We start from the raw sequence: 25,428 nt of genomic DNA on the forward strand, positions 1-25,428 counted from the left end.
CAAAAAACATGAAGTACGTCACGACATTAATCATAATTCACAAATCATTCACCAACAAATGGCTGATTTTGTAAGAACAATTCACGTACTTATTGCATTCTCTAATTAATAAAATAAAAAAGGGAGAACAGCTAAAAAATATAAAATATTTAATGCATCAATCGAACATAGTGGAATATAATGCAATTAATGCATTTACTTATAAGTACGGCGATAAATAATGGTGAATAGAGTCAGATGACTCAATTTAAAAGTTGTTATCCGATCGCTAGCAAATTTTCAGAACTCATTAGGATGGGATCGGAAATGTCTGTTTTCTTTCCTATTAGCACAAAGCTATACACTATATAGACAAGATTGTGTTCTATTTGTAGATTTAGAAGATACTCAATACAATTGTTTTTTGTAATAAAAACTTTAATACTTGAATACGAGTTAAAATCTAATTTGGAAAACTTCTTGTCATTTGTAATTGGGGGCAAAAAAATCAAACTAGGGCTCAAGCTTCGACACGGGCTGCGGTTTCATTCAGTTCTTCAGGTGTTCCATCAGGGGTAGACAACATCCATGACTATATGTGTGTATTTAAGATGCTTGACTGTATATTATCCTTGTATTATCCTGCTGCATGCGTTCCTTAAGCACGATTCGTGTCGGACAAAACGCGAACAATGCAACCAAGGCCTCCTTTGGCAAATGCCTTCTCGTGCCATTGTAGCAGGTGTCCGCTGGATCCCTCCGAGGGTATTTCGAAGCCTCGGTAGATGTACTTCATGAGCACATCGATCAGATCGTTCTGCTCTACGCTATCGATGGCTTGATCCATTTGTGTTGATTTGATTGATAAGAGCACACGCAGCGTTATGTTTAGGGCGTTGTCCTATAAAAAGTGAGTTATACAGGTATATTTATTTCTCTTAGTAGCTGACGCATTATCGCATGCCTCACCTTGACGTGCTGGTTCTTGCAACGCAATGGGGCATTCTGCAGCGCACTGAGCAGCGCCTCAACACTCTTGCCTTTGGTCAGCAGCGAAGTGATTTCGTTCTCATCCGGTCCGGCGGCAGCGCTATCGACGCCATCGTCTTCCCGGAAGTTGTCCTCATTGTATTGATCGACATCGATCTTACGAAATGCACTGCTCGAGGTATTCTTAGCCATAGTTTTATGTTTTTTTCTCCTTTTTAATTTACTGTTTCTTTTCTTTTATCCAGCAATATGATTCACACACAGAAGTCGCTATCGGCGAACAGATGTGAAGAGCCAGGGTTGTTTGTCAACAGCGGGCAGGCGTATTGTGCAGCCCTGCAAACACTTTATAGCTGAGTGGTAACGCTGTTGGCTATCAGCAATCAGCTGTGCAGGGCTACAGCATACACTCAATCGAAGTCTGTGCAGGGTTGTTTGACAAGCACTTTACAGCTGAGTGGCAACGCTGTTTTGCTTAGCACGTAAGTTTTTCACAACAAATAAGCACAGAAATTTATTATTGAACTCGCATTTGCCGCACAGAATGACAAAATTCTTGGGTATCAATCGCCTGGGCCGACTGTTCCAGGCAATCCGCGAGGCCGGCGGCCTAAAGCAAGCCTATCTGAAGCTATACAGGTGAGTAAAATGCAAAGCACTCTTATATAAGCTGCAGAAATACTTAATACTGGACTACATTCGTACTATAAACAGAAACGATGATCTGAAGACGGGCACGCTGATTGGCATCGATAAGTATGGCAACAAATACTTTGAGAATCCCTATTACTTCTATGGCCGCAATCGTTGGGTCGAGTTCGCTACCCATGTGAACATGGATTACGACGGATCACAGATACCCGCCGAATGGTTCGGCTGGATGCACTACAAGGTGAGTCGACCAGACTGCAGATACCCTACACATATGTGTAGGGAAGGCAGTTATACCCGTCTTATGAAATGGCTTAAAGTTGTTTCCTGAATTGTTTCATTCATTAATATATTTAATTGAGATCCAAGATACATATGTATTTATTATAATATATTATCAAGCTAATAGAGCTGATATTTACTAACTTCTTTAAGTAAAATCTCCTTGTTACCATTCAAATTGTTTCCAGAGCTTTTAGCTCTTTGCTTCAGAGAATTCTAAATTTCATTTACTGTTCTTGGTTTACTGTATTAAGTTTATGTATCAATCCTTAAATCCTTTCTCTTTAAAAACATCTCTTTGCAGACGGATTTGCCGCCCATTCGTGATGGTTGCCGTCCCAAATACAAATGGATCGCCGACCACAGCGAGAACCTCTCGGGCACCAAGGGTAAATTGAGTAGCTTCATCATATTTATCATTGAACTAAACAGTCCCTTTAAAATTGCAGAAGCGTATGCGCCATACAGCACGACTCCGCAAAAGATTGAGGCCTGGGATCCCAAGAAGAAGTAGATAAAGATCCATTTAAAACAAAAAACACAACATCGTTAGTCTATTATTAAAGTCGAGAGGAGAAACAACCCAAAAAGAAGAAGAACGTGAATAAACCTGCTTTTAAAGGAGCAACTTTTATTTGCAAAAGGAAATCGATAGTCACAAATCGTCACATACATATAGAGCTTAAATAACTAAAACATCAGCTAAATCATATCCAGCCATCATCATCACTAAATTCATCTCCAAAACTCATCACTGTCCCTGTCCCTGGTTGATGGCCTCACTTTCGGCTAGCTTCTTGGCGCGACGCTTGTACTTCTTGGCGGTGTCGGCGCACTTGGTGGTGATGGTGCCACGAATGTGACGCTCCTTGCCCCCGGTGCGATTCATCACGGTCACAATGATATCCTCCACGCGATCGGGATCCAGCATCTTTTTCGGAGGCCGTTCGCGTCCATAGAAGGCAGGCGACGGCTTGCCAGTCAGGGTGTGAGTGGCCAGATCATCGCTTGTGAATACAACCATGAGCAGACCACGTGTGGCAACTGGAGCATTTGGCCAGGCTACTTGACCATACTCCTTGCTGGTGATCGTGGTGCCATTGGGACCCAGCACATATTTGTAGCTACCATCGGGCAACTCAATCCGCTCAGGATATTTAGACAAATCCTCCTCCTCTTCCTCCTCCTCCTCATCAGACATATCGCAATCCGGAGAATTTGTGGCCGAGCGATCAATGGGACGTTGACGCTTCGAAGGCGGCGGCGGCGGTTCCTCGGTTTCTTCGTCGTCTGAATCGGCCATAGGTTCGGGTTCCTCCTCGAGACCATCGTAGCGCCGACAGAGCGTATCCATCATGTCCATCATGCGGCCAAAGAACATTTTATATTGCCCCTGCGTTGTCTCAATTCGCTTCACTTCTTCCATGAAAGAGTCCTCGATGGGTGGCAGTGGCTCCAACGGAGGCAACTCAACCTTGTTAACCACCTTCACATTGAGTATGGGATGACGTTGAATCGCCTTCTTCGGCGGCAGCTGATTCGATGGCATCCTTTGTGCTATTGGCACCTGTTGGAGCGGCACAAGAGCAGGTCGAGATGGTACTAAAGCACCCTGAGGAGGATGCTGCTTGGCCGTCGTCTGTTGCGGCTGCTGCTGCTCCTGGCTGACGGGCTTGTTGAATAAGCGCTCAAGGTCCATTTGAGCCGAGTTGTAATGGTAGGGCGAAAAATGCGGTGCAAATAGTTTCAAGAACTCTGGATAAAGCTGTGGTGCACTGAAACTGTGTTGCGGCTGGAAAAACGCCGGATGTCGATTGATGCGGGCGAGTTGTTTCTGTTGCGACGAATCGTCAAGGAATGATTTGCAGGTTCTGCGCACATCGATATTTGTATACTCGTCCATGTTTGTCGAAAACTTAAGATCTTTAATCCTCGGATCAGGTAGAGATCACCCACGGAAAACGCAGGTAAGTAATTTGAATTTTAAGTACTCTTCTTTTGACAGATGTCGCGATTTGGGTTTTTCCTTCTAAATGTTAAATGTCGTCAGCAATTTTCTTAAGACGTGCGCTGTGCTGACCTTGCAAAATTCTAGTCTGTCCTTTTATGACCGCTTCAGTTTTATGACCGTGGATTAACAGTTATATTTTCACCGTTGACAGATGGCAAATGGCGGTCAGCCAGCTAGGGTTGCCATCTAAGCGCAGTTAATGACAGTGTTGCAGTGCTGCGTTCGCAGAACTGTATGAATATTTCAAGGTCACAATTGATCCTTTTAGTTAATACAGTTTGAAACGTTATTTTAACATTAGATCAAGTTCAATGTTAATATATGAAACTCTAATTTTTCCATTTAAAATTGGGATATATGGAAGTTAGTGTCAGTCTTATACCTTGATACCTGGCATGTTTGAATACTTGAAATAATAATCAAGGATTCGATCACATCCCATTGTAGAATATTTAATATATTTGTATCCTTGCTATGATACCGATCAGATTATACTACAGCTTATATAAAATGTTAACCAAGTATACACAATTAACCCTTTTAGTTAATACACTTTGAAACGTTATTTTAACATTGATCCAGTTTAATGTTAATATATAAATATCTAATTTATTCAATTAAAATTGGGATAGTTGGGAAGTTAGTGTCAGTCTTATACCTTTCCCATTTGATTTACCATCGCGAAATTGGGAATAATATTAAACATGTTTGAATACTTGAAATAATAATCAAGGATTAGATCACAGCCCATTGTACAATATTAAATATATCTATACCAAGTATACACAATTTATTAAACAATATATTGAAATTTATAAGATTTCTATTATTATATTATAACCATGATGATTGAACTATAGATTTTGAATACAATGGGTAAAAGTATTTACTTTTATTTTATAAAAACACTTTAGCATTCTGGATGGGAAATTCAATTTAAGATTCGACGTAAGTGAAAAGACAGTCGGGATGTATTTAAACTTTTGATAGAATAAAAAAAATAATATAAAGTAAAATATAACTGGTTTTGGAAGTACAGGACTATCTTTCTAGTCAGTTGTCTGTTTTATGCTAAAACTTTTTAATTTAGTTTCAGTAAATGGGTTTATAACTTAATTCGTTCGATTTTATTCAAACTTTGAAAGTTTATTTAAGAAAAACATGAACAATAGTATTATTCAAAGTATTTCCCATCTGAAGCTATGAATTTTCCAATTTCCTTTCTTTCGAATGTATTCGTCTGCTTTCAAACGTTTTGCAATGACTCCCAGAGATTCTGCGAGCTCTTCTTGTGTTCAGCAACAATCTTCATCGAGTATTGCTTTCAGTTCCTCATCTTCAAACTTTTTTGGCTGTCCAGGACGTTCTGTGTCTTTCAAGTCAAAATTGCCACTTTTAAATCATACATATATATGACATATGAATGACATATACTGAAACAGATGCATAATAATATTAGCTTTCCAATGCATTTCTGTTGTCAATGTTTTCTAATTATTTTGTTTGTGCAATGCATTTCTTTGAACTTTTAAACATGACAAAGTTGGGTATACTACCAAAATACATCGTTTTCATTACGATTTTTTCGCTTTGAATATGTTGAAATGTTCGAATGCATTTCTTTATGTTATAAAGCAAAAATTTCGAATGCATTCTTGAAATTTTGCGCGCTGTTCTGCGAATTGCAGCCAAACAATGGGACTACCTGGCTTAGATATTCTCTTGTAAAATACTCTCTAATGCTCTGTGCATTTTTAAGGGATGATTTTTCCGATCAGAGAGACGGCGTTTATTATGCTCTCTAGTTTCCACCTCATTCGTGTGTGTGTGTATACTGGTCTCATTGCTTTTGCGTAACCAGTTTACATGAAGTGACAATACAACGTTGCATAAATTTAAATTTAATCGTTAAAAGTGCAAATCTACTAAAAGTGATAAAATATACTACGAGTGATAAAAATCTGCTACGCAAATTTCAACTATTGCTGTTTGCTGCTTGCTGGCAACTCAGCTGTTTGCTGTGTCAGGTGGCAACGCTGCGCTTTAAAATTGCGTTCCCAGTTCCCGCGCGAAGCGAAACAAGGAGAGGGAGAGTGAGAGAGAATAGAAAACGCAAGGCAACATGAAAATTGGTCAGACGCCAGTTGGGATCTCGTAGAAAAGGCAAAGCAAGTCCCATTTCGTAAAGGATACGCAAACTGTGCGCATACCTGGCAAAGGGAAACGGAACGAAACACACACACAAACACACACACTCATAAACACATACAGTGCTGATTGCCTGCTGTGAGCGAAGGAAAGAAGGAGAGAGAGAACGCTGTTATTGTTGTTGTCGTCACTCTTGGCTGCCAGGTAGCATGTGTAAGTAATTGGAATGCATTGTCGCCTTGCTAAAATAACTACGCATAGTAAAACTACCCTCGTTGTTGTTCTCGCTCTTGCTCTCTTCTCTGTGTGTTTTTTTTGCCGCCAATATTTGTGGTTCGCATTGCATTTGCGCAGCGTTTTGTCCAGTTGACGCTCATCTCACGGGAAGTGAACAACGTCGACGCCGCACCGCCGCTTGGATTGGAACAATGGATGCACGAGTAAGTAGGCCCCCTCTTCCCCCCCTCAAATCGAATGTATCGATGCTTTACCGTTATGGCTCCCTATACAGATTATGCAAGCAAACGGCGGCACCTTCAAATGGAGTCCAGAACGTGAGCAGCCGATGCTGTTGAATGCCTGGACACAAACCGAGAGCGAGGACTTTGAGTTGCTGCGTCGCCTGGAGCCAAAGGATCCCTCGCTGCAGGCCGAGAATCATGCGCTGCGCGACAAGCTGCGCTATCTGGAGACGAAGCTGCAACAGCACACGGATCTCTTGTCGCAAATTCACGCCACCTCGGCACGCATGCAACTTGCCACGGTGCAGACGACACCGTCAACGCCGCCCACAGCTCAGCAGCAGCTGCTGACACCGCCCAGCTCGGTGATCTGTGCTCCAGCTCCAATTGCAGCCCCAGCTCCAGTTCCAATTCAATTGCAACAACAGCCTCAGCGTGCCGAGGTCATTGACTACAAGATTGTGACAGCAGCCGATGATGCGGATGCCATTGAAATCCGCCTGGCTGCCGAGAGTTTGAACAGCCTCAGCACCTCGGCTGATTCGGATCGCTTGGAGATTTGTCTGGGCGGAGAGGAGCAGCAGGTGATCAAGCGACGCAGGGTGGAGCAACCGAAGACATCGACGCCAGCGCCGCTGCAACAGTCGAACAACAATGTTTACAAACTGCCCACGCGACGCAGCAACAACAAAAACAATAACAACAATCACAACATCAGCAACAACAACAACAGCTTAAAGATCAAGGAGGAAGTGGTTGTCAAGGAGCAACAGCAACAGCAGCTGAACAGCGAAGTCATGGTATCCATTGGACCCAACAACACCTGTGTGCCAGCCAGCGTCTTTGAGAACATCAATTGGTCCGTCTCCTCGCTCGCCACACGCAAGTTGCTGGTTACGATTTTCGATCGCGAAACTCTCGCCACACACTCGATGACTGGGAAGCCATCGCCCGCTTTTAAGGATCAGCAGAAACCGTTGAAGCAAATGCTGGATCCGATCAAGATACAGGACATCATCTTTGCCGTCACCCACAAGTCGAATGCCAGCGAAAAGGAGGTGCGCAATGCCATCACCACCAAGTGTGCCGATGAGAACAAAATGATGAAGATCCAGAAGGGAAAACGTTGCAGTCTCGTGGGCAACGACAAGGAGAATATGCCATAGAGAGCCTTAGCGATAACAATTATTACTTATTAGACTAGTTTTATGTGTAGTAGCTATAGCACCCAAAAACAAAAACAAAAAAGGAAAGGAAAGGAAACCAACCAGAGCAGGAGGCAACAAAATACGGAAGCAACTTTGTATGCAGTACAAACTTGAAGATCTCTCGCGGTTACAATATCAAGACTGTAACTCGATTACGATTACTAATACGAATACGAAAACTAAAGCTAGGGCTAAACCATCCCTGCAGGGTGTGCAACCCTCAAGGGCATCCATCCCTCCAATTGACCAAAACAAGTACTTATCTAGTATGTAGACAATATATTCATATATATATATATCTAATCAGAACATTATCTTTCGATTTTGTGCTTACTCTTGAATAAATTTGTAGCGCATCAAAAATGTGTCAAATTCTTTTAATTCTAACATGAATTATGTGGGTGAGATTTAAATTCCGCGCCAAGCTCAATACTAGCGTCTACGTATACAATACAATACTTGGCGTTACGTGACCAACTTTATGACGTAACACAAAAGCGCAAGTGTTCCTTTATTTACATTGCAATTACAATTTATTACAAAATCGAATCTTAGCTTAGAATTTAAAGTCAGTCTCTGTGCTTTAAATTATTAGCGTTCAAATCTATAATGTATCAAAATTACAAAAGTAATCTCAAGCTTATAGCGAATTTCAAATTGCGCGCCACGTGCTAAATGCCGGTACGTAACACTGTCGCGTAACGTAGCGTGCGTTTCGTTTTCCACTGTGCTGGGTGACGTAACGTCAAAGTGGCGCAGAGAACAAAGTGGGAAACGAAACGCGTTCGCCGCATCAGCTGTTTGGCATTAATCGAGCAATTTCTGTTTCGTCGCCTGTTCGTTGTGTTTCGTGGTGGTGTTTATAGGATACTTGAAAATTGTGTGTGCACATCAAAAAAGCAGAACTTACAGGAGAAGCAGCAACAGAGAAAAAATTAAGGAAAAACCGAGTGAAGCAATTATAAACGAAAAACTTTCAACGAGATATTGTTCACAATATTGTTGAATATTTGCGTCATTTTGGTTCTTTTAGTTTCTCTTTCTCTCAACTAAAACTAAACACACTCACACACACATACACTAATACTAGTGTATTATCGTGAATTAAAAACGCTTGCGTTGCAAAAGGATTTTGCACTAAACAATATCAACAACAACAACCAGAAGGAAAAGAAGCAGAAGAAGCCGTTATGGATATCTTGAAGAAAATGTTCCAATCGGAGTTAGATCAGCAGCAGCAGCAGCAGGAGTAAGTTTTCCCCCTCCTCCCAATTTTTCATTTTGGCTGCGGCTTTTTGCAAGGCACGGATCGATAAAGCAGGCAAGACGCACCAGGCAAAGGCACCTGCGTTATATGTATGTGTGGGATAGATACACACACACACACACACGTGCACACAGGCGCAAAAGCCTATTTCTGTGCCTATGTATGTGTGTGTGTGTGTGTGTTGCGGAGGCTGCGTATTGGCGTATACTGCCTGTGGGCTGCAGCACAGGATTGAATGAGTGAAAGGGAGGGGACTAAAGTGGGGGAGTGGGGGAGTGGAGACTTCACTTGTCATAAATGGAAGTCGAAATTCACCTTTGGCTTTTTGATACCCGCTTTGCATAGCGTAAAAGGGTTTCACAACTCGGTTATCTAAAATGAGGAAGAGGAAGCACAGAACGGGAATGTGTGAAAAAGGCTTAGCCCAGGGAAGTGTCCGTCTAATAGAGGTATATTGTTGATAATTGTAGAAATAAGATTAAAATAAACAAAATAGGGTGAAAAAGGGTTCGCTCAGGGAAGTGTCTTTTTTATTTAATTTCTTTATTATTTTTGGATAAGAATTGTGAAAAGAAAATAATCGACCTCCTACTCTGTAGTGCTCATTCGCTTATCTGTCCGTCCGGCTCTTGAACTTGCCTAATCTCAGAATCACCAAAAACTAAAACTAATTTTAGTATACATAAAACTCGTTATCGGAAATAAACAATAATAATAATATCAGAGTAAAGAAAGAACTTGACTTATCTTCTACAATAATAATAATATCATAGTAACGAAAAACTTTAGAACTTATCTACTTGAATTTAAAAACAGCATACTAAACAAATGATTAGAATAATTTAAATTAAAAGGCGAGATTTACTTTCATATAGACAAAGTTTAGTTGTAGTATCTTTTCAACTAAGAAATGTATTCATATGGATGTGAAATTACAATTCAAAGTATTAGATTAGGATTTGTTTTTCAAAGTAAACATAAATTTTTAAATTACAGTCCAAAGAATTAGATTAAGATTTGTTTTGCAAAGTAAACATTCATTTTCATTCTTCATTCTTTCCCATCGTATAGCATTTACTTATCTTTAGATAAATCTATTCTAAATAAAAAATTAATAAAAATGTTGTATCCTTTCCAGCGCCTCATCGGCCTCCAACAAGGACGAGTTCCGCAAGCCGCAATGGTTCGAGGAGGCGGAGACTGATGATGAGCTCTTCGATGACGATCGCAAGTTTGCGTTCCAAGTGTTCACGAGTCCTCTCGAGATGCAGAAGCACTTTGAGCGTCAGTTGCAGCGTTTGCTCGAAGCGGTCCACGAAGATGAATGTAAGTAATCTTTTAACTGTTTAATATCCTAAACTTTTAATTGATTTTTACCATTAATCTGTAGCTGATGCTGGTGTGGAGCGCAATCTGCGCGATGAGTTTCTGAAGCCTGGCTTTGAGAGCAAGATTCTGAAGGAGTTTAACCGCAAGGAAGGTCCGCTGGACACTGATCTGGATGGGGAGTAAGTGGAGTGAAGTAAAAACAGTTTCAATCATTACTAATTCCTTTTCTCTTGTCTTAGAATCTATGCGGATCAGTTGTACTCGCTGATTCAGCGCATGAATCCCGAGGAGGGCAACGACAACAACATTCTGCGCTCGAATCAACGCCGCAGTTTGCCACGCGCCAAGATGTCCGATGAGGAGTTGATCATGGGTCGTATTCACGGCACTCTCGGCAAGGATGGCGATCATCTCAAGTCGAATGCATTGCGTCCGTCGCCGCGTCCGCCGTCGAATGGCAAACCGAGCATTATGACGCCCATGACTCCGTTTGGAGGCGGCGGCGGCATCTTCGATGGCAGCTACCAAGGACCCAAGATGTTTAGCCAGAGTGTCATGACGAAGACGGTGCGCAAGCCCGATGGCAGCTACGAGACCACCAAGGTCACTCAGGATTCGTCGGGTCAGAAGACGACGACTGTGACACGCATGATCGATGGCCGTCAGGAGACTGTGGTGACCCATGGCAACGGCAACGATAACTCGGGCGGAACGGTGGCTAGGATTGGAGGTGGAGGAGGAGGAGGCGAGGCTTATGCGAATCGCAATCTATTTGTGACAAAAGAAGGCTACGCCATGCCACGTAACCTCTGGTGACCAGTGGTGAACAACTATTGCCCCAATCAAGACCAACAAGACAAGCGATCACTGTTGCTCCCACCCAGGCAGCAGCCACAACAACATCAACAACAACAATATCAAGAGCGATTCGTCCCACACAACAACAACAACTACTACAACAAAATCTACATCAACTTTATCCAAATTAGAAATTATTACATTTTAGTTTACATTCTCCTCAATGTTTCTTGCTGTTTTAGATGAGACGCAATTGAGACAACAGATGACGACGATTATTGAACAATTATTTGAGCAGCATGTTGACTTCTCCTTCCCCTCCTCCTCCACTGGAGAGACGGAGTCGTCTTATCTGCTGCTGTTTCTGCATTGTGAATGTGAAAAGCTTCGAGCCGAGCGTCGAATTCACTTTCAGTTCCCACAGCGCGACAGCGAAAGAGAGAAAGAGTGAGCATTCTGCGGAATCCCCTCGAGAGAAACGAGGCGGAACAGTTCTGCTGCTGAATGCTAAGAAATTGAGTTTGGTCTGTGAACCATGATTTCTTTCATTATTATTTTGAGTGTGTGCAAAGATTAGCTAGCTAGTCTAGCTACAGCTGTTATTCTTTTCTTTAGTTTTGTTTTTAAAACGCATTCTTCGTAGTGCTATCTGTGTCTCAATGGAGCGTGCTCGACGACAAGAACGAGAATAAGAAAACAGCATCTAAAAAACAAAAAACCAAAAACAAAAAAGTGCCCGCGTAGTATTGGAAATGAGAAACCTGAAAACCCAGCTTATAAGGCATTATTTATATATTCGATTCGTTAAATACGATTCGTCCTCCTCCTCATCTTTATGATTTCGACCCCCCACCAAAAAAAAGTATGATACACGGTTAAAGGATTCTGCACTGAACAACAACAACAACAAACAGGCGATATATAAATTCGGTATATACTCGGTATATTACGTACGTATTTATTACGTTTTTCTTTAAATATAATTACGCTATATGGTATACTCACGTATTATTTACGGTTATGGCTAAACATCTAACACGATTAACTTTAGTTACACTTGATAATTATTATTACTTTCTCAATTATTAACTTTACTAACAACTGCAAATAGACCGCGAGCAACAACAACAACAACAAACAAACAAACATAAAACTCGAAACATTGTATTAGATATCATCTCAAGAAGAAAAATCAATAAAAAAAATGAATTGTGCAATAAGCAAAGACAGCTGCAGATGATGTTCTTTGAACTTAAGAATTATTTATCTTATGGGAAAATTTATCATGTGGTTTCATTTTACTTTAATTTTAATTTAACTTTCACTTTAAAGATAAAGTATATTTATAATTTAAAAATCAAAATATTACATTTGTATTAAAAATTCTACTCGAAAATCTTATTTTTATTTAAAAAATCATATTTAACTTTTGATGCTTCATTTAAAAAATAAATTTATATTTAAATGTCAAACAAAAACTAATTTTAAATTTAAAAATCCAAAATTTATTTAAAAAATCATATTTAACTTTTGATTCATTTAAAAAATAAATGTAGATTTAAATGTCAAACAAAAACTTAATTTTTAATTTAAAAATCCAAAAAAGAAAATGTTTTTAAATATATAATTTTGTTTGTATCATTTTTTGCTTTTACTTCCATCAAATAGTTTTTAAGAAATTGCACATTACGTTTGTTCTTTTACTTTCATCAAATACTTTTTGAAAGAATTATTAAATTGCACATTATGTTTTTCCAAATTGATTTTTTAGTCTTAAGAATTCTTCGTGTAATATTTAATGTAAACAGGAAAAGTATATAAAGCCTGACATGTTCTCTCATTAAGTTCTCAGAAGAAGTTTCTAAACTAAATTCTCTTGGCCTCCTTAAAATGTGTGTAAACTTAATTCTTTCGGCCTTCTCCACTACCTATTTGACTTCTTAAAACTATCCAGTAATGTCAATAAAAATCAGAAGTTTCCTCATTAGGCATTCAGTAGCTATTAGGTTTTTTATTTATATAGTACATCCAACTAACAATCTTCGAATCTTGAACTATATCAATTTAATGATGCTCGTCCTTCTTCACGAAGCGCAGGCCGCAGTAGCCGCAAGTGTGATTGCCAGGCTTGTCCTAAAAAGAGATACTCTTTTAGTATATCACTTTGAAGATTAATAGATTCTCCGACTTACCAGATTGATGTAGACTTTGGGGTGTCCCAAGGGTCCGTTGCCGCCGTCGCAGGCGACGACACGTTCGGTGGTCACTGTGGGCGCCACCTCGTCGATCAGCTTGATGCCCCAGTTCTCGTTGACATAGCGTTTGGCATTGACGAAGCGTGCATTGCGATAATCATCCTTATCGAACACCTGTTTTAAATTGAAAACAAATGTTTGCGTAATCGCATCCTCGCGTTAACTGCTCTTCAAATGTATTTACCTGGCCAGTGTGTGTGACTTTCTCAATGTCGCTGCGTGTGCTGGAGCAGCGCACTGCGGCCAATGGTTTAAGCAGCTGCTCGCTGCAGCGTGCCACTTTGCTTAAATTGTTTACCAATTGCTTGCTGGCCATCATTTTGCTAATTGCTAAAAAATTATTATTCGGTTTCGTTTTAGAGATGTGCCCGACTGCAGTATTTTGTACAACACAAACGGCCACACTGCTTGACAACTATCGCCACGCAACAGCTGTTTTATTTGCGCAATTGGCAACGCTGCTCAGATGACTGCGCGCCAGGTCTTAACCTTATTGTGGCAGTGTGGCAACATTATGAAAAAAGTGAGCTTGCAAAGTGCTGTGTGGATATTAAAAAAGTTGAAATAGTGAATAAACTCAGTGCAAAGTGTTTAAAAAAGTGAAGAATAGTGCAAAAAAAGTGAGGGTAAGTGCCACTTTTGTTAAACACTTAGAATACTATTTATAGATGTAAAATAAGCGACTTTTTCATAATTTGCAAAACTCGCCATCAGGTGCGTTCGTAAATTACACTGCTTTGTGTGTCAATTGGACTGCTTTGGACTGCAACAAAGTACCTGAGAGATTTCATATTAACTGAGCTGTGAGAGTGACCAGAAATGTGGTTCTGTAACAGGGAGGGGTTGTTTCCTAATTTAGTTGGCATATTTATTATTATGTCCTGTCATGTAACTACAACGACAACAACTGTAGGCTGCAACAACAGCAGTAGCCTATGCAAACAATTTAAAGTGCACTGCTTTGCAAGTTCTTATTTAGTATGCGTGTGTGTGTAAAATGCACTGCCTAGCATTGCAGCACAGCATCTGAGAGACTTCATATTAACTGAGCGTTGATGCTGTGCCTTGTTTGTGTAATTGTCATTGTAAGTTGCGCAAGCGTGACCAGGGGTGGGGTGCTGTCGCAGGGAGCGGTTGTTTCATAATTTAGTTGGCATATTTATTATTATGTCCTGTGATGTAACTATCTGCAACTACAACTACAACTACTACTGCAACAGCAGCATCCTAAGCAAACAATGTAAATTGCACTGCTTTGCACTTTCATATTTAGTATGCGTGTGTGTGTGTAAATTGAACTGCTTAGCACTGCAGTGCAGCACCTGAGAGACTTCATATTAACTGAGCATTGATGCTGTGCGTTGTTTGTGTAATTGTCATTGTGAGTTGCGCAAGCGTGACCAGGGGTGGGGTGCAGTAGCAGGGAGGGGTTGTTTCATAATTTAGTTGGCATATTTATTATTATGTCCTGTCATGTAACTAACTGCAACTACAACTACAACTGCAGCAGCAGCAGCAGCATCCTAAGCAAACAATGTAGTACAGCAGCGGGAGAGGAAAAGAGAAGGAGACGGGGTAGATAGGGCAACGGGGTCCCATTGTGTTTGATTGTTTCCGATCGCTGCAATTATGAAACTCTCTTTGTTCCTCCCCCTCCCCCTTCTATTGCACTCTCTCTGTCTCTCTCTCTCTCTATTCGGCCGCTGGTCAGTTTAACAATATAATTTACAGTGCTTTTGTGAAGCGAGGCGTGAATTTGTTGTTGGCCAAGGACACGGCGAGTCCTGCTTTAAAATTGTCCTGCTGCATCTAATCGCATTTGTTTGCCGCTGTAATTAAATGCAATTTTCCATGGCCGAGAAATGATTTTGCTATTTCAATTTGTCCGGCAACCGCATTTCACGACCCGACCCCTTTTCGTCCTTTCGTCCTGTCGATGGTCAGTCGACGTCTGCGCAGCAGCTGCCAATAAGTCAGGCGCGTGCGCACAGCAGGACTTAAAAGGACTCACTGGACGAATGTTTTTCGACAGTTTTCACCTTTTGAGTGGCAATTTCGTTGGGTTATTTTTGCTTAAAAGGATTAACTCGCGACTTGCCGCAATCCTTTATCCTTGCGCAATTTACCGTAAAATTCAGCGCCCATATAATATCTCATCGTCATCCGCAATGTTTTTTTTTTGTTGTTTTTGTGGAGAAATTTTTGGGTTTTTTTGTTGCATTTTTTTGGTATAGAATTTTCGACATTTGTCAATTGTTTTGTTGCGGCGAAAGTGACAAATTCTCCGTTGTCTTTTTTCTCTCTTTGTCTGAGATTTATTGCCACATTCGCATTTGCTGCTTTCGCTTTTCAAGTGGTTGAGTGGTTGCACGCACACAAGGGTTGACACCACACCACACTCCACCCCTCCACTCCACCTCACCTCTGAGAAGGGGCGTTTTTCCAATACATCACATCACACAAGTTTTCTAATGTGATCTATGGGTTGCATATAGGGAAAGACAAGTTATCAGCTGCTGTAGATTTTATTATTATATAACATTCAAATATATCTGATATTTTTTAAGTATTCATTTAACACATTCTTCAACAAGAGTTGATATTATATAATGATATTATTATTATTTTATTAAAGTAATATCATATTCATAGATAGATTTATCAGATATTTTTCTTAAACATTTGTTTTAAACTCTTAGTTGATCTTGAAATTTCATAAAAACTTTCTTTAACAAGATTTGATATATTTGCGAAATAAATTAAATTATTAGTATTATTATTTTAATGAAAGGAATGCGAGGAGATTAGATGTATTTATAATTTTTATTAAAATCATATAATTGATCAATTTAAAAAATTTCAGCTTAGAATTTTTAATATCTTAAATCTGAAATACCTTCTTTTCTTTATAAAGGATATTGCAACCTTCAAGTACTCTTCTTATACATCACAAGTTCCCATATTTGCTCTATGAGTTTGTAAAATAGTCAAGTTATTCCAATAATAAATGCTTTTAATGTGATGACGTTAAAGTAATATTCTTTCTCATATCGTTTTTAAATTTGATTGATTATTTTAGTGTATTTTTTTATAGATGAGAATAGAATAGATGAGAAGTCAAAAAATATGTACAAAATACATTTCTACTTATTCTATTTTATATCGTTTGTCAAAAAGATTGTTTCTTTAGTGATTTTTTATAGACAAGAATATATGAAGTCATAAAGAACATTTTTAAGTAACATTTAGCTGTAAAATATTTAACGACAGACTTTTTATCTAAAGCCTAAACAACATTTATTTCTTTGGCAAAGTTGTAACAATCTTCAATATCTTCTTCTTCTTCCAATACAACACAAGTCCTTTTATATGATCTATGAGTTTAAAAAAGAACCAATTTATTATAATTATTTCTTTAAGTGTGATAACGTTTTACTCACTGATTACTGCTTGATATTTGACTTTTTATAGACAAGAGTAGAAGTAAAGAGAATATTTACAAAATACATTTCGTAATATAGATTCTAGTTATTCTATTTTATATTTTTGGTAATAATGATTACTTTTTTAGTAATGATGAGAATATATGAGATGTTATGAGAATATTTTTAAAATACATTTTAGCTACTAATGATTGCTTCATTAGTAATTTTTTTTTGTAGATGAGATGTAATGAGAATATTTATAAATTATTATTACATTTCGTTATATAGATTCGAGTTATTCTATTTTATATTTTTGGTAATAATGATTGCTTCTTTAGTGATTTTTTTTTATAGATGAGAATATTTTTAAAATACATTTAGCTGTATAGATAGTAGTTATTATACTATATGTTATTTTATATTTTTAGTAATAATGATTGCTTCTTAAGTGATTTTTTTATAGAGGAGTAAAGATGAGATGTCATGAGAATATTTTTAAAATATATTTAGCTGTATAGATTCTAGTTATTTCTATCGCTAGTCGCTGCAAGTTTAATGCAGTTTTGTGTTTTCAGTTTTCTGTTTTCTGTTGTTGCGCTGTGGGGCAATCAGTTAACCAATTTCGAACAACCTTTCCAAAATAAACAACTAAATATATAAAAAATGCAATGCAACAGCAGCTGTCGCTGTTGCTGCTCACCTGTGGCAAGTCCCTGGTGGCACAGAGAGGGGGAAGGCAGGAGGTGAGTGTGTGTGTGTGTTATTTTTTGTGAGCTGAGTGGAGAGGGCACATGGTCAATGCCATTGCTTGTTAACTGTCCACTGGCCATTGGCTATTTTGATAGCAGCAAGAAATAACAACAACTTTGTTGTTGTTGTTGTTGCTGATGTTTTTCTTGTTGTCGTTTCATTTTTCAAGCGTTTTTTCCGCTATTCAAAATTATTCTCGCATGAAAAAGAAAAAAAAAACATGTTCTCTGGGAAATTCAATACGCGTGCAGCAGTTGGATTGTCATTTATTCATTCATTCATTCACTCACTTATGCATTCAATGCACAACAAATTGCTGACAAAAGCTTTTTAAAGCGACAATTTTCCTCTACTTCGATATTAACAACAACAACAAAAGTTTAATTAAAAAATCTGGCATTGAAAATCCTCTCTACGCAGGCAGTCGACAAAATTAGCCTCAAGTGCTCAACGTGACGCGTCTGCGCTGCACGCTCAAGTGTGCGACAGAGAGAGAGACAAAGAGTGAGAGAGCAGATAGCGCCTGTCCATTCAGCTGTCTATAAAGTCCTCTCATAATTCATTCTTCGAATAACTCTCGTTGAAAATGTCGCCGTGCGTTCCGCTGATTTCGCACGAATTTCAATCATTTTTTTACGGCCCTTTTTACGAGTGACCTCTGTGTGTGTTCACTGTACAGGCAGCACTCGGCACCGTTGACCCCCAACGGTCAGGGGACGGGCGGGGGGTGGTTTAGTTATCCAGTCAACCACTCTGACGATCTTTCGTTGGTGGTGCATATTTGAATTATTTGCCAGCACTCGACTTTTCCTGTTTTTTGCTGCTTTTATGACATTTTATGATGTTTGCTTGGATAAACTGAAGTGTTTGTTGTGCCTGACGCGAGGGTTTACTGTACTGAACATTAGACAGAAGATTATCCAGTCGTTAGAATGATATCGTAAGATATCTTTTCGGTATATAGCTTATTTTTTTATTTTAATGATATTTATTATTATTATTTTTTTTAATATTGTCGGTTATAGATCTGATACCTAAATGATATTAATTCAGAACTACATTACAACATCTTTGTTTTATCCAGAATTTAGAATGAATAGTTTCCTAAGATATCATATTTTCGTTCTATAGCTTTCTATCAATTCTTCATATTATTTTCTTTATTCTAGTTGTTGATTATAGTTTCAATCCCAAAATGGCCTTTATTTAGACATATTTCATAATTTCTTTGTAGTGCTTCTTTTAACTCCTAAATAGTTTTAATACTTTTACCTTTTAGTTGTTTTATCCAATTCTTACTCATTCAGAATCTTCAGATATATAATAATTCTTCGCAATAATATTTAATCATCAGTCCAACTTTTAACCTAATTCAAATAATATAATATATCTACATATTACTGTTTTCAACTGTCAATTTTGAAACATTTTCTAAATTCTAACAAAATATCTTCAGATGTATATTATCTTTGTACCAATCTTTAATCAGTCCAACTCTTAACTTAGTCCGTATAATATTTCTGCACATTAAGTTTTTTCAACTGTCAATTTCGAAACACATTTTCCTGCAAGTCTTTCCTCAATCCATCACAGCGTTTTATCGCATTTAACGACTACCCCAAATAAGCTCCATTATGACATAATCAAAGTCGTCTATAAGTCGAAATTGTTTCTTCAATTTCGTGTCTTATTTTCGTTTCGTTTCAATTTTTTTTTGTTTTTTTTTTGGGGCTTGTTAAAAAACTTTCTTTTGTGCTCGTTAAATGGGAATACAACAGAAAACACATTGAACAAATTACTCGAAACGAGCTCCATAAGTTACTGATAGACATATCAAGTGTCCTCAAGCTAACGTCGTCATCGTCATTATCACAACGTATGATGATCATTAACTGGCGCACTTTTACCATCAATTTGAGTTTCAGCGTCAGTTTTAATCATCATCTGCAATGTCAACTTGATGAATAGATCTGAACACATGGAACCAGGTGACAGGTCTCCAAAAAGTGTTCGAGGAGTGAGGAGTGAGGAGAAGAGTTTTCTACACTCGTTTTTCTTGTTGTTGTTGTTGTTGTTGTTCCCAATTCGCTTGTCAATTCGAGTTTTGATTTTAATTTCCAATTCAATTGCAATGCACGTGCAAACGATTAATTTTAGTTTAATTTCACTTCTCTTTTTTTTGTCGAATTGTGTTTTTTTATGATAGGCCTAGCTGAATAGGTCTCTTCAGTCCCCGCGCTCTTCATTCACCCCCCCGAATTATCTTCGATTTTTATTTGCGATAATCCTGCGCGTGTTTTTTATTTGGCACACGGCATCCTGCTTTGCGAATTGATTGTCGACTCGCTTTCAAATTTCTTTTGCCTTGCGCAACAATTTCTCTCTCTTTCTCTCTCCCTTGGCTTTTGCGGTTTTGTCATCCCATCTGCGATGTGTCTGGGACATTGTCACCCGGGGTGTTTGAATAAAAAGCGAACCGCACTGAACTCAAACTCCAATCGCGAAATTAAACGCTTGATAATTGTCTGTTGATTGTGGTCCAAGGGATTGCCTTGGCTCTCAAGACACGACGAACAACTTTTGTCAACAAGTACAGTTCTCTTTAATGTGGCTTTCACTTTTGGGAATTCCGCAAATAGAACAGAGTGGAGGGAGAAGGGAAGTGCACGATTTCAGCGCTTTATCCTTAACCTCAACAGCCGCCCCTCAACCCTTTCAGCCGCGGGCCTTTTGCGAACGTGGCGTGCAAATCCTGACAATTATGCGGGTTTTAAAACGAGCTCCTCCTCTTTCTCCCTCGGCCTTTGTCCTGTCTGCCCTTTGGCTATTTGTGTAACTCTTTGGGATGTCGCTGCTCTCGCATATTAAATCGGAATTGCCAGCTACATTACATTTTCACGGATCAACTAAGCGGCCACACCTCAAGCAACAAGCCAGCTTCTCCTCTTCATCATCCTCTTCATCATCGGTAGCATTTGTGTAGTGTTCTCTGAGCCTCAGCTTCCGCCTCGAGGCGAACTTCAGACAGCAGCGGAGGCTGCTGAGTGGACAGACGCGGGTCGCGGGTCCAAGCTACCGTAAATGCAATCAACCACTCGACCAAACTCAACTGGAGCAAAAAAAGCCGTTGTTTTTTATGCATGCTTTGTGTGCGTTTGAAACAAAACCTGAAGTGCTCTCTCTCTCTCTCATATGTGTGCCTGGGTGTCTGTACAATTGCAATTGCAACAGTGCAATGCAGGGCAAAGGGCTTATCAGCTATTAAAAGGGGCTTGTGACTGATCATTTATATAGAGAATATAACAAGCTAGTCATCATCAAATCACAGAAAGTTTCTATAAAGATAAATGTTTCTCCTAAATCGTAGATATTTTCAATTCAATAATTTCCAAATATTGAAATATTTGCAGTTGTATTTTCTTTTTTTGTAAATTCCTAATGAGTATTTTTGTAGGAAGAATTTCTTATAAAGAAAGTTAATCAGCATCGTCATAAAATTATTATATTTATGTTTTAAAGTTGACATTTTTGGTTAACTATTTTATGTTCGTAAGTTATCATTTAATTTTATGTATTCATCATACAATTTTAAAGAATGGTATAACAAGCAAAAGATTTAACAGCTATTAAAAGGCGTTTTGTGATGATCATTTGGATAGAATATGCAATAAACTAATCACAGAAAGTTTCTATAAATAGAAATGTTTCTATTCGTTAGCATTAAATATTTTATTCCCATTCAAAGTTGTATAAATTTTTCTTCTGTTTGATGCATTTGATGCATTCATCATAAAATTTTGTAGAATTGCATAACAAGCAAAATATCTGACAGCTCTTAAAAGGCTTTTGTAGTTGTTTATTTGCATAGAATATGTAATAAACTAATCACAGAAAGTTTCTATAAATATAAATGTTTCTATTAGTTAGCATCAAATATTTTATTCCCATTCTAAGTTGTATAAATTTCTCTTCTGTAAATTCTATAAATGAATATTTTTGTGGCAAGAATTTCTTACGTAGTAGATTAATCAGCATCGACTAAAATTATAAAATTTATATTTTGAAGATGAGTATTTTGATTAACTATTTTCTTTAATTTGATGCATTCTTTATAAAATTTTAAGCAAAAATCTTACAGCTTTTAAAAGTAGTTTGCGACTGGTCGTTTGATAGAGTATGCAAACTAATCACACAAAGTTTCTATAAATGTTTCTACTTTTGAGCATAAAATATTTGAATCCCATTCAAAGTTGTATTAGTTTCTCTTCTGTAAATTCTATAAATGAGTGTTTTTGGAACAAGAATTTCTTATTATAGTCACCATCGTCTAAAATTGTATATTGTATTTATTTTTTAGAGTTGATTATTTATTATTACATTATTTCGAGTATTATATTTATGTTTTAGAGTTGAGTATTTTGGTTCTTCATTTTATTATTATTATTATGATTCATGCTTCATATCAATTTAAAGAATAATCTATTATACAGAATGTATAGAGTATTCATTCTTCGTTGTCGCTTCAATTCTCTCTACTTTTTGAGTGCAGGCGGCAGCCACTTGAACGCATTGCGTCTGTCGAGCGGGCGGATGAAGGTTGCCGCGTTGCTCTTGGGCTGTCAGATGCTGTTGGGTGGTTGGGTGGTGGCAACCCTGTCAACCCTTTACTCGCTGCTCTTCATGCGCTGCATCCTGCATCCTTTCGTTAGATGTCCACGTAATTTATGCAAATTAAAGCGCACTCCATTTCGCGCCATTGGAAATATTTCCGTTTATTTATTTTCATTTTTTTTTGTGTGTCGTATTTTTGTATTTTACTGCAGAGCTGAAGTTGTTTGATTTGTTGTTGCGCAGGCGCAACTCGCAAGCTTCGTTGTTGTTGTTGTTGTTGTTGCTGTTGCTGGAGCGACAACAATTGTTAATTGTTTCGTTTTAGAGTGCTGCCTGGAACGCGTGCCCCTCGCGGCTATAAATTGCCGTTAATTGACGGCTGCGCAAAAGTTCCCCCCTCCCCCCACTCCCTTACTTCCCTTTTCTCACATTTCTTCTGACAGCCTTCAAAATACGTTGCTTATCAGTTGATCTTATCTTGAGATTTGCACACTTTGCGAGCCTTAAACACACACATTGTTTTGGCCTGTCAAAATATGACAGCGAAAATGGGAAAGAAATCCCTGGAAATATCTCGGACCTTCGTCTAAAACCCGAGGCAATCTCAAGGGCATCATCATCATGATCATCAACATTGTCGTGTTTGTTGGTTTTTAATCTCTAATGCTTGGACCACTTCAGAGTCTAGACCCGACTTTGCGTTCGGGTTCGACTTCGGGTCAAAATGTTTCAATTTGAGCGCAGATTTTAGCGCGCTCGCTGTCGGATGATGGAAGCTGTCCCTTTTTTTGTCCTCGAGGTCTCCGAGATCCCTCGCAATCTGCATGTTTGTTGTGTTTTTAAAACGTTTTTAATGTGGAAATGTCACAAAATATCAGGCAAGCCATAGACGACATTTAAAAACGAAAACGAAAACGGGTTCGCGTTTTGAATCTCAATTTGAATGACAATCGAGGGCTGGTCCATCCACCAACCCAAAATGTGAAAAAAGGGATCGTTGATGAGCTTGTAATGCGCTCGATTCTTGGGTGAGTTTGTCGGCGGGCGTGTTTTCATCTCTGCAGCTCTGCAGCTGTCCCTGGCCACTGTCAATCAGTTGAGTTGTTGTTATTATACTTCATGTTTTGCCTGTCTGAGGTTTACACTATAGTCTCTCTCTCTTTATCTGATCTCAGCGGGGCGTGTCCATCATGGATTGCTCACTTTTTGTGCGGCACGTTAAGCTGACGTTTACTATATGCAATTTTGCATGCCACATTTAACAATTTAACAGAGTTGTTCAACTCTTTGCTAGGGTTCAATTATGGCATATCCTTTTTCGCAGCAGGTCCTCGCTCCTAAGCTCCTCTCATTTAGGTGGCTAAATCAATTGTGTTGTGGATCAGTTTGTGCCAGTTGCAAGCACTTGAAATGTTGACAGCAGCAGTTCCCCTTCTTTATTTCTTTTACTTCTTCTGCTCTGTCTTTGTCGCTTTTATCTTAATTACAAAACGCTAAACTCCCGCTCCTCCTCTCTCTTTGCTCTGTTCTGTTGTTGCCTCGAAGTAATTTGCAATGCGGAAATGCGACAGTTGCGTCGCACCGCGAACTTCTCGACGTTTAAGTCCTTAAATGCGATTGCACTGGACAAAGAGGATGAGGTTGACATCAAGGAGAGGGAATGTGAACGGGAATGAGAATGGGGAAGCCAGGACAGAGGACATTCAAGTGTCGCATGTACGCCGAGTAAACAGCAATGCAGAGCTGCAGGTGGGAGCCACACACACACACACTAACACACACACATGCTCTTAAGCTGCCCCACTGCCGCCTCTAACTATGTGTGTGTCTCCATGTCTCTCTATGCGCCTGCTGGCCTGTCATGCGTCAGGCATAAACTACAGTGGGTGTGACAGTCAAGTTAGTGAAGAAATTTTGGTAATAGAAGAGAAAGAAATTAGGTGAAATTTTAGTTGAAATGTGAAAGAAATTCTTGTTAAATTCAACTGAATAATTTTAGTTTTCTATTCAAGAGTATTTTAAATTCTATTAACAATTAAAGGACAGTCTTAAATTCAACATAACAATGAAATGAAATTATAGCTTGAATTACTTCAATTTGAGTGTATAATACTTGTTACTTTATTCAAGACTCTTAAAATTAAACCACAGTAAACAATGAAAAGAAAATAAAACTGTACTTCATATTATTTGGCATTCTATATAATTGAAGCGAACTCTTAAATTAAACATAAGAATAAGAACAAATTGATATATTTTAAATTGTATATATTGTGGATAAAAGTATATTATACATACTATATAAAAGTATCATATACAATACAACAGAGAATTGAAAGGTAATTAGAGCTCAGTTTGTTTATCGCGAAATAAATAAAATGAATTTAATCGTTTATTCACAAGTATTTTTTACAAGTCAATACAATTAAATTAAAGTGCTAAATTCAATATTGAAATGAAAAGAAATTAGAGTTGAATTTTTGTACTAATCTATAATATACTATTCAGTTATAGTTATAAATCCAATAAGTTGAAAAAGGCTTAAATCTGCTTTTCTTAATTTAAATGTCTTACTAGTATTTTATATACTTTTTTAATAAAATATATGTTTTAGTATATAACCCGTTTTAGTATTCTATGAGACAGAGTGTTTGATATTTGGTTCGCAATTTAATTTGACTTACTAAGACCAATTAATAGGAAATGCAAATGTTGTGAAGTTCACTTTAAATCCTTAGCATATTTAAATGTTTTAGTATTCCATATAATATTTTAGTATAATATATGTTTTAGTATTTTCTGTTTTAGCATTCTATTAGTCAGAGTATTTAATCTTAAATTCTTCAATAACCTTACATTCCTAAATTCAATAGAATAGTGAACGCAAATGAGAAATGTCAAGTTCTCTTTTAAATTCTTAGCATAATTCCGAATTTCTCACACAAAGTGTTTGCTCAAATATTTTAATGAATATGCGTATTATCAGTAGGCTGACCACTGTCACATCTCCTGGTTGCTGCTGCTGCTTCTCTTGTTGCTGTTGCTCCTGGCGCTGCCTCGTGCTGCTGTTGCTGTTGTTGTTGTTGCCTGCTCAAAGAGCCGACACATTTTAATTTTCACTTTGCCGCTGGGCAGAGTTCACGGCTGTCGACTGTCCTTTTCAGCTGCCAACAGCAATTACACTAAACAGCACAAAAATTACATACACACACCACACAAAAAATGTGGGGAAATGAAAATGCAAAAAAAAAAGAAAAAATTAT

The 25,428-nt window shown here is 38.3% G+C and overlaps 6 protein-coding genes across 6 annotated transcripts; 3 read left to right on the forward strand and 3 right to left on the reverse strand.

The window, feature by feature from the left end:
* Positions 1-396: 396 nt before the first annotated feature.
* On the reverse strand, positions 397-1,289 carry LOC117563651 (actin-related protein 2/3 complex subunit 5-A). The gene is made up of 2 exons (XM_034242061.2): positions 949-1,289; positions 397-880 (listed from the first exon to the last, which is right to left on the reverse strand). The coding sequence occupies exons 1-2, from the start codon at positions 1,159-1,161 to the stop codon at positions 638-640; spliced, it is 456 nt and encodes a 151-aa protein (XP_034097952.1). The 5' UTR covers positions 1,162-1,289; the 3' UTR covers positions 397-637.
* Positions 1,290-1,330: 41 nt separating this feature from the next.
* On the forward strand, positions 1,331-2,526 carry LOC117563652 (probable NADH dehydrogenase [ubiquinone] 1 alpha subcomplex subunit 12). The gene is made up of 5 exons (XM_034242062.2): positions 1,331-1,451; positions 1,513-1,608; positions 1,684-1,861; positions 2,207-2,291; positions 2,352-2,526. The coding sequence occupies exons 2-5, from the start codon at positions 1,514-1,516 to the stop codon at positions 2,414-2,416; spliced, it is 423 nt and encodes a 140-aa protein (XP_034097953.1). The 5' UTR covers positions 1,331-1,451; position 1,513; the 3' UTR covers positions 2,417-2,526.
* LOC117565019 (early boundary activity protein 2) lies at positions 2,514-4,025 on the reverse strand. The gene has a single exon (XM_052001935.1). The coding sequence runs from the start codon at positions 3,803-3,805 to the stop codon at positions 2,654-2,656; it is 1,152 nt and encodes a 383-aa protein (XP_051857895.1). The 5' UTR covers positions 3,806-4,025; the 3' UTR covers positions 2,514-2,653.
* A 1,930-nt stretch (positions 4,026-5,955) lies between these two features.
* LOC117565333 (protein insensitive) lies at positions 5,956-8,059 on the forward strand. The gene is made up of 3 exons (XM_034244382.2): positions 5,956-6,274; positions 6,416-6,501; positions 6,573-8,059. Exons 1-3 carry the CDS (start codon positions 6,271-6,273, stop codon positions 7,686-7,688), a joined length of 1,206 nt encoding a protein of 401 aa, XP_034100273.1. The 5' UTR covers positions 5,956-6,270; the 3' UTR covers positions 7,689-8,059.
* A 239-nt stretch (positions 8,060-8,298) lies between these two features.
* On the forward strand, positions 8,299-12,258 carry LOC117564477 (uncharacterized). The gene is made up of 5 exons (XM_034243277.2): positions 8,299-8,411; positions 8,597-8,979; positions 10,136-10,323; positions 10,388-10,505; positions 10,566-12,258. Exons 2-5 carry the CDS (start codon positions 8,921-8,923, stop codon positions 11,140-11,142), a joined length of 942 nt encoding a protein of 313 aa, XP_034099168.2. The 5' UTR covers positions 8,299-8,411; positions 8,597-8,920; the 3' UTR covers positions 11,143-12,258.
* An 857-nt stretch (positions 12,259-13,115) lies between these two features.
* LOC117564478 (NADH dehydrogenase [ubiquinone] iron-sulfur protein 6, mitochondrial) lies at positions 13,116-13,761 on the reverse strand. The gene is made up of 3 exons (XM_034243278.2): positions 13,564-13,761; positions 13,317-13,493; positions 13,116-13,257 (listed from the first exon to the last, which is right to left on the reverse strand). The coding sequence occupies exons 1-3, from the start codon at positions 13,696-13,698 to the stop codon at positions 13,189-13,191; spliced, it is 381 nt and encodes a 126-aa protein (XP_034099169.1). The 5' UTR covers positions 13,699-13,761; the 3' UTR covers positions 13,116-13,188.
* Between the last annotated feature and the right edge of the window lie 11,667 nt (positions 13,762-25,428).

This window comes from Drosophila albomicans, chromosome 2L, assembly GCF_009650485.2.
Source record: "Drosophila albomicans strain 15112-1751.03 chromosome 2L, ASM965048v2, whole genome shotgun sequence".
NCBI classification, from domain to species: Eukaryota; Metazoa; Arthropoda; class Insecta; order Diptera; family Drosophilidae; genus Drosophila; species Drosophila albomicans.

Coding starts and splice junctions, on each gene's coding strand:
- LOC117563651 (XM_034242061.2), bottom strand. CDS start 1,161: ATGGCTAAGAATACCTCGAGCAGTGCATTTCGTAAGATCGATGTCGAT. Junction 881..948: donor GCAAGAACCAGCACGTCAAG/GTGAGGCATGCG, acceptor CACTTTTTATAG/GACAACGCCCTAAACATAAC.
- LOC117563652 (XM_034242062.2), top strand. CDS start 1,514: ATGACAAAATTCTTGGGTATCAATCGCCTGGGCCGACTGTTCCAGGCA. Junction 1,609..1,683: donor GCCTATCTGAAGCTATACAG/GTGAGTAAAATG, acceptor TACTATAAACAG/AAACGATGATCTGAAGACGG. Junction 2,292..2,351: donor GAACCTCTCGGGCACCAAGG/GTAAATTGAGTA, acceptor TTAAAATTGCAG/AAGCGTATGCGCCATACAGC.
- LOC117565019 (XM_052001935.1), bottom strand. CDS start 3,805: ATGGACGAGTATACAAATATCGATGTGCGCAGAACCTGCAAATCATTC.
- LOC117565333 (XM_034244382.2), top strand. Junction 6,502..6,572: donor TTGGAACAATGGATGCACGA/GTAAGTAGGCCC, acceptor CTCCCTATACAG/ATTATGCAAGCAAACGGCGG.
- LOC117564477 (XM_034243277.2), top strand. CDS start 8,921: ATGGATATCTTGAAGAAAATGTTCCAATCGGAGTTAGATCAGCAGCAG. Junction 8,980..10,135: donor CAGCAGCAGCAGCAGCAGGA/GTAAGTTTTCCC, acceptor TATCCTTTCCAG/CGCCTCATCGGCCTCCAACA. Junction 10,324..10,387: donor AGCGGTCCACGAAGATGAAT/GTAAGTAATCTT, acceptor ATTAATCTGTAG/CTGATGCTGGTGTGGAGCGC.
- LOC117564478 (XM_034243278.2), bottom strand. CDS start 13,698: ATGATGGCCAGCAAGCAATTGGTAAACAATTTAAGCAAAGTGGCACGC. Junction 13,494..13,563: donor AAGTCACACACACTGGCCAG/GTAAATACATTT, acceptor AATTTAAAACAG/GTGTTCGATAAGGATGATTA. Junction 13,258..13,316: donor CCAAAGTCTACATCAATCTG/GTAAGTCGGAGA, acceptor ATCTCTTTTTAG/GACAAGCCTGGCAATCACAC.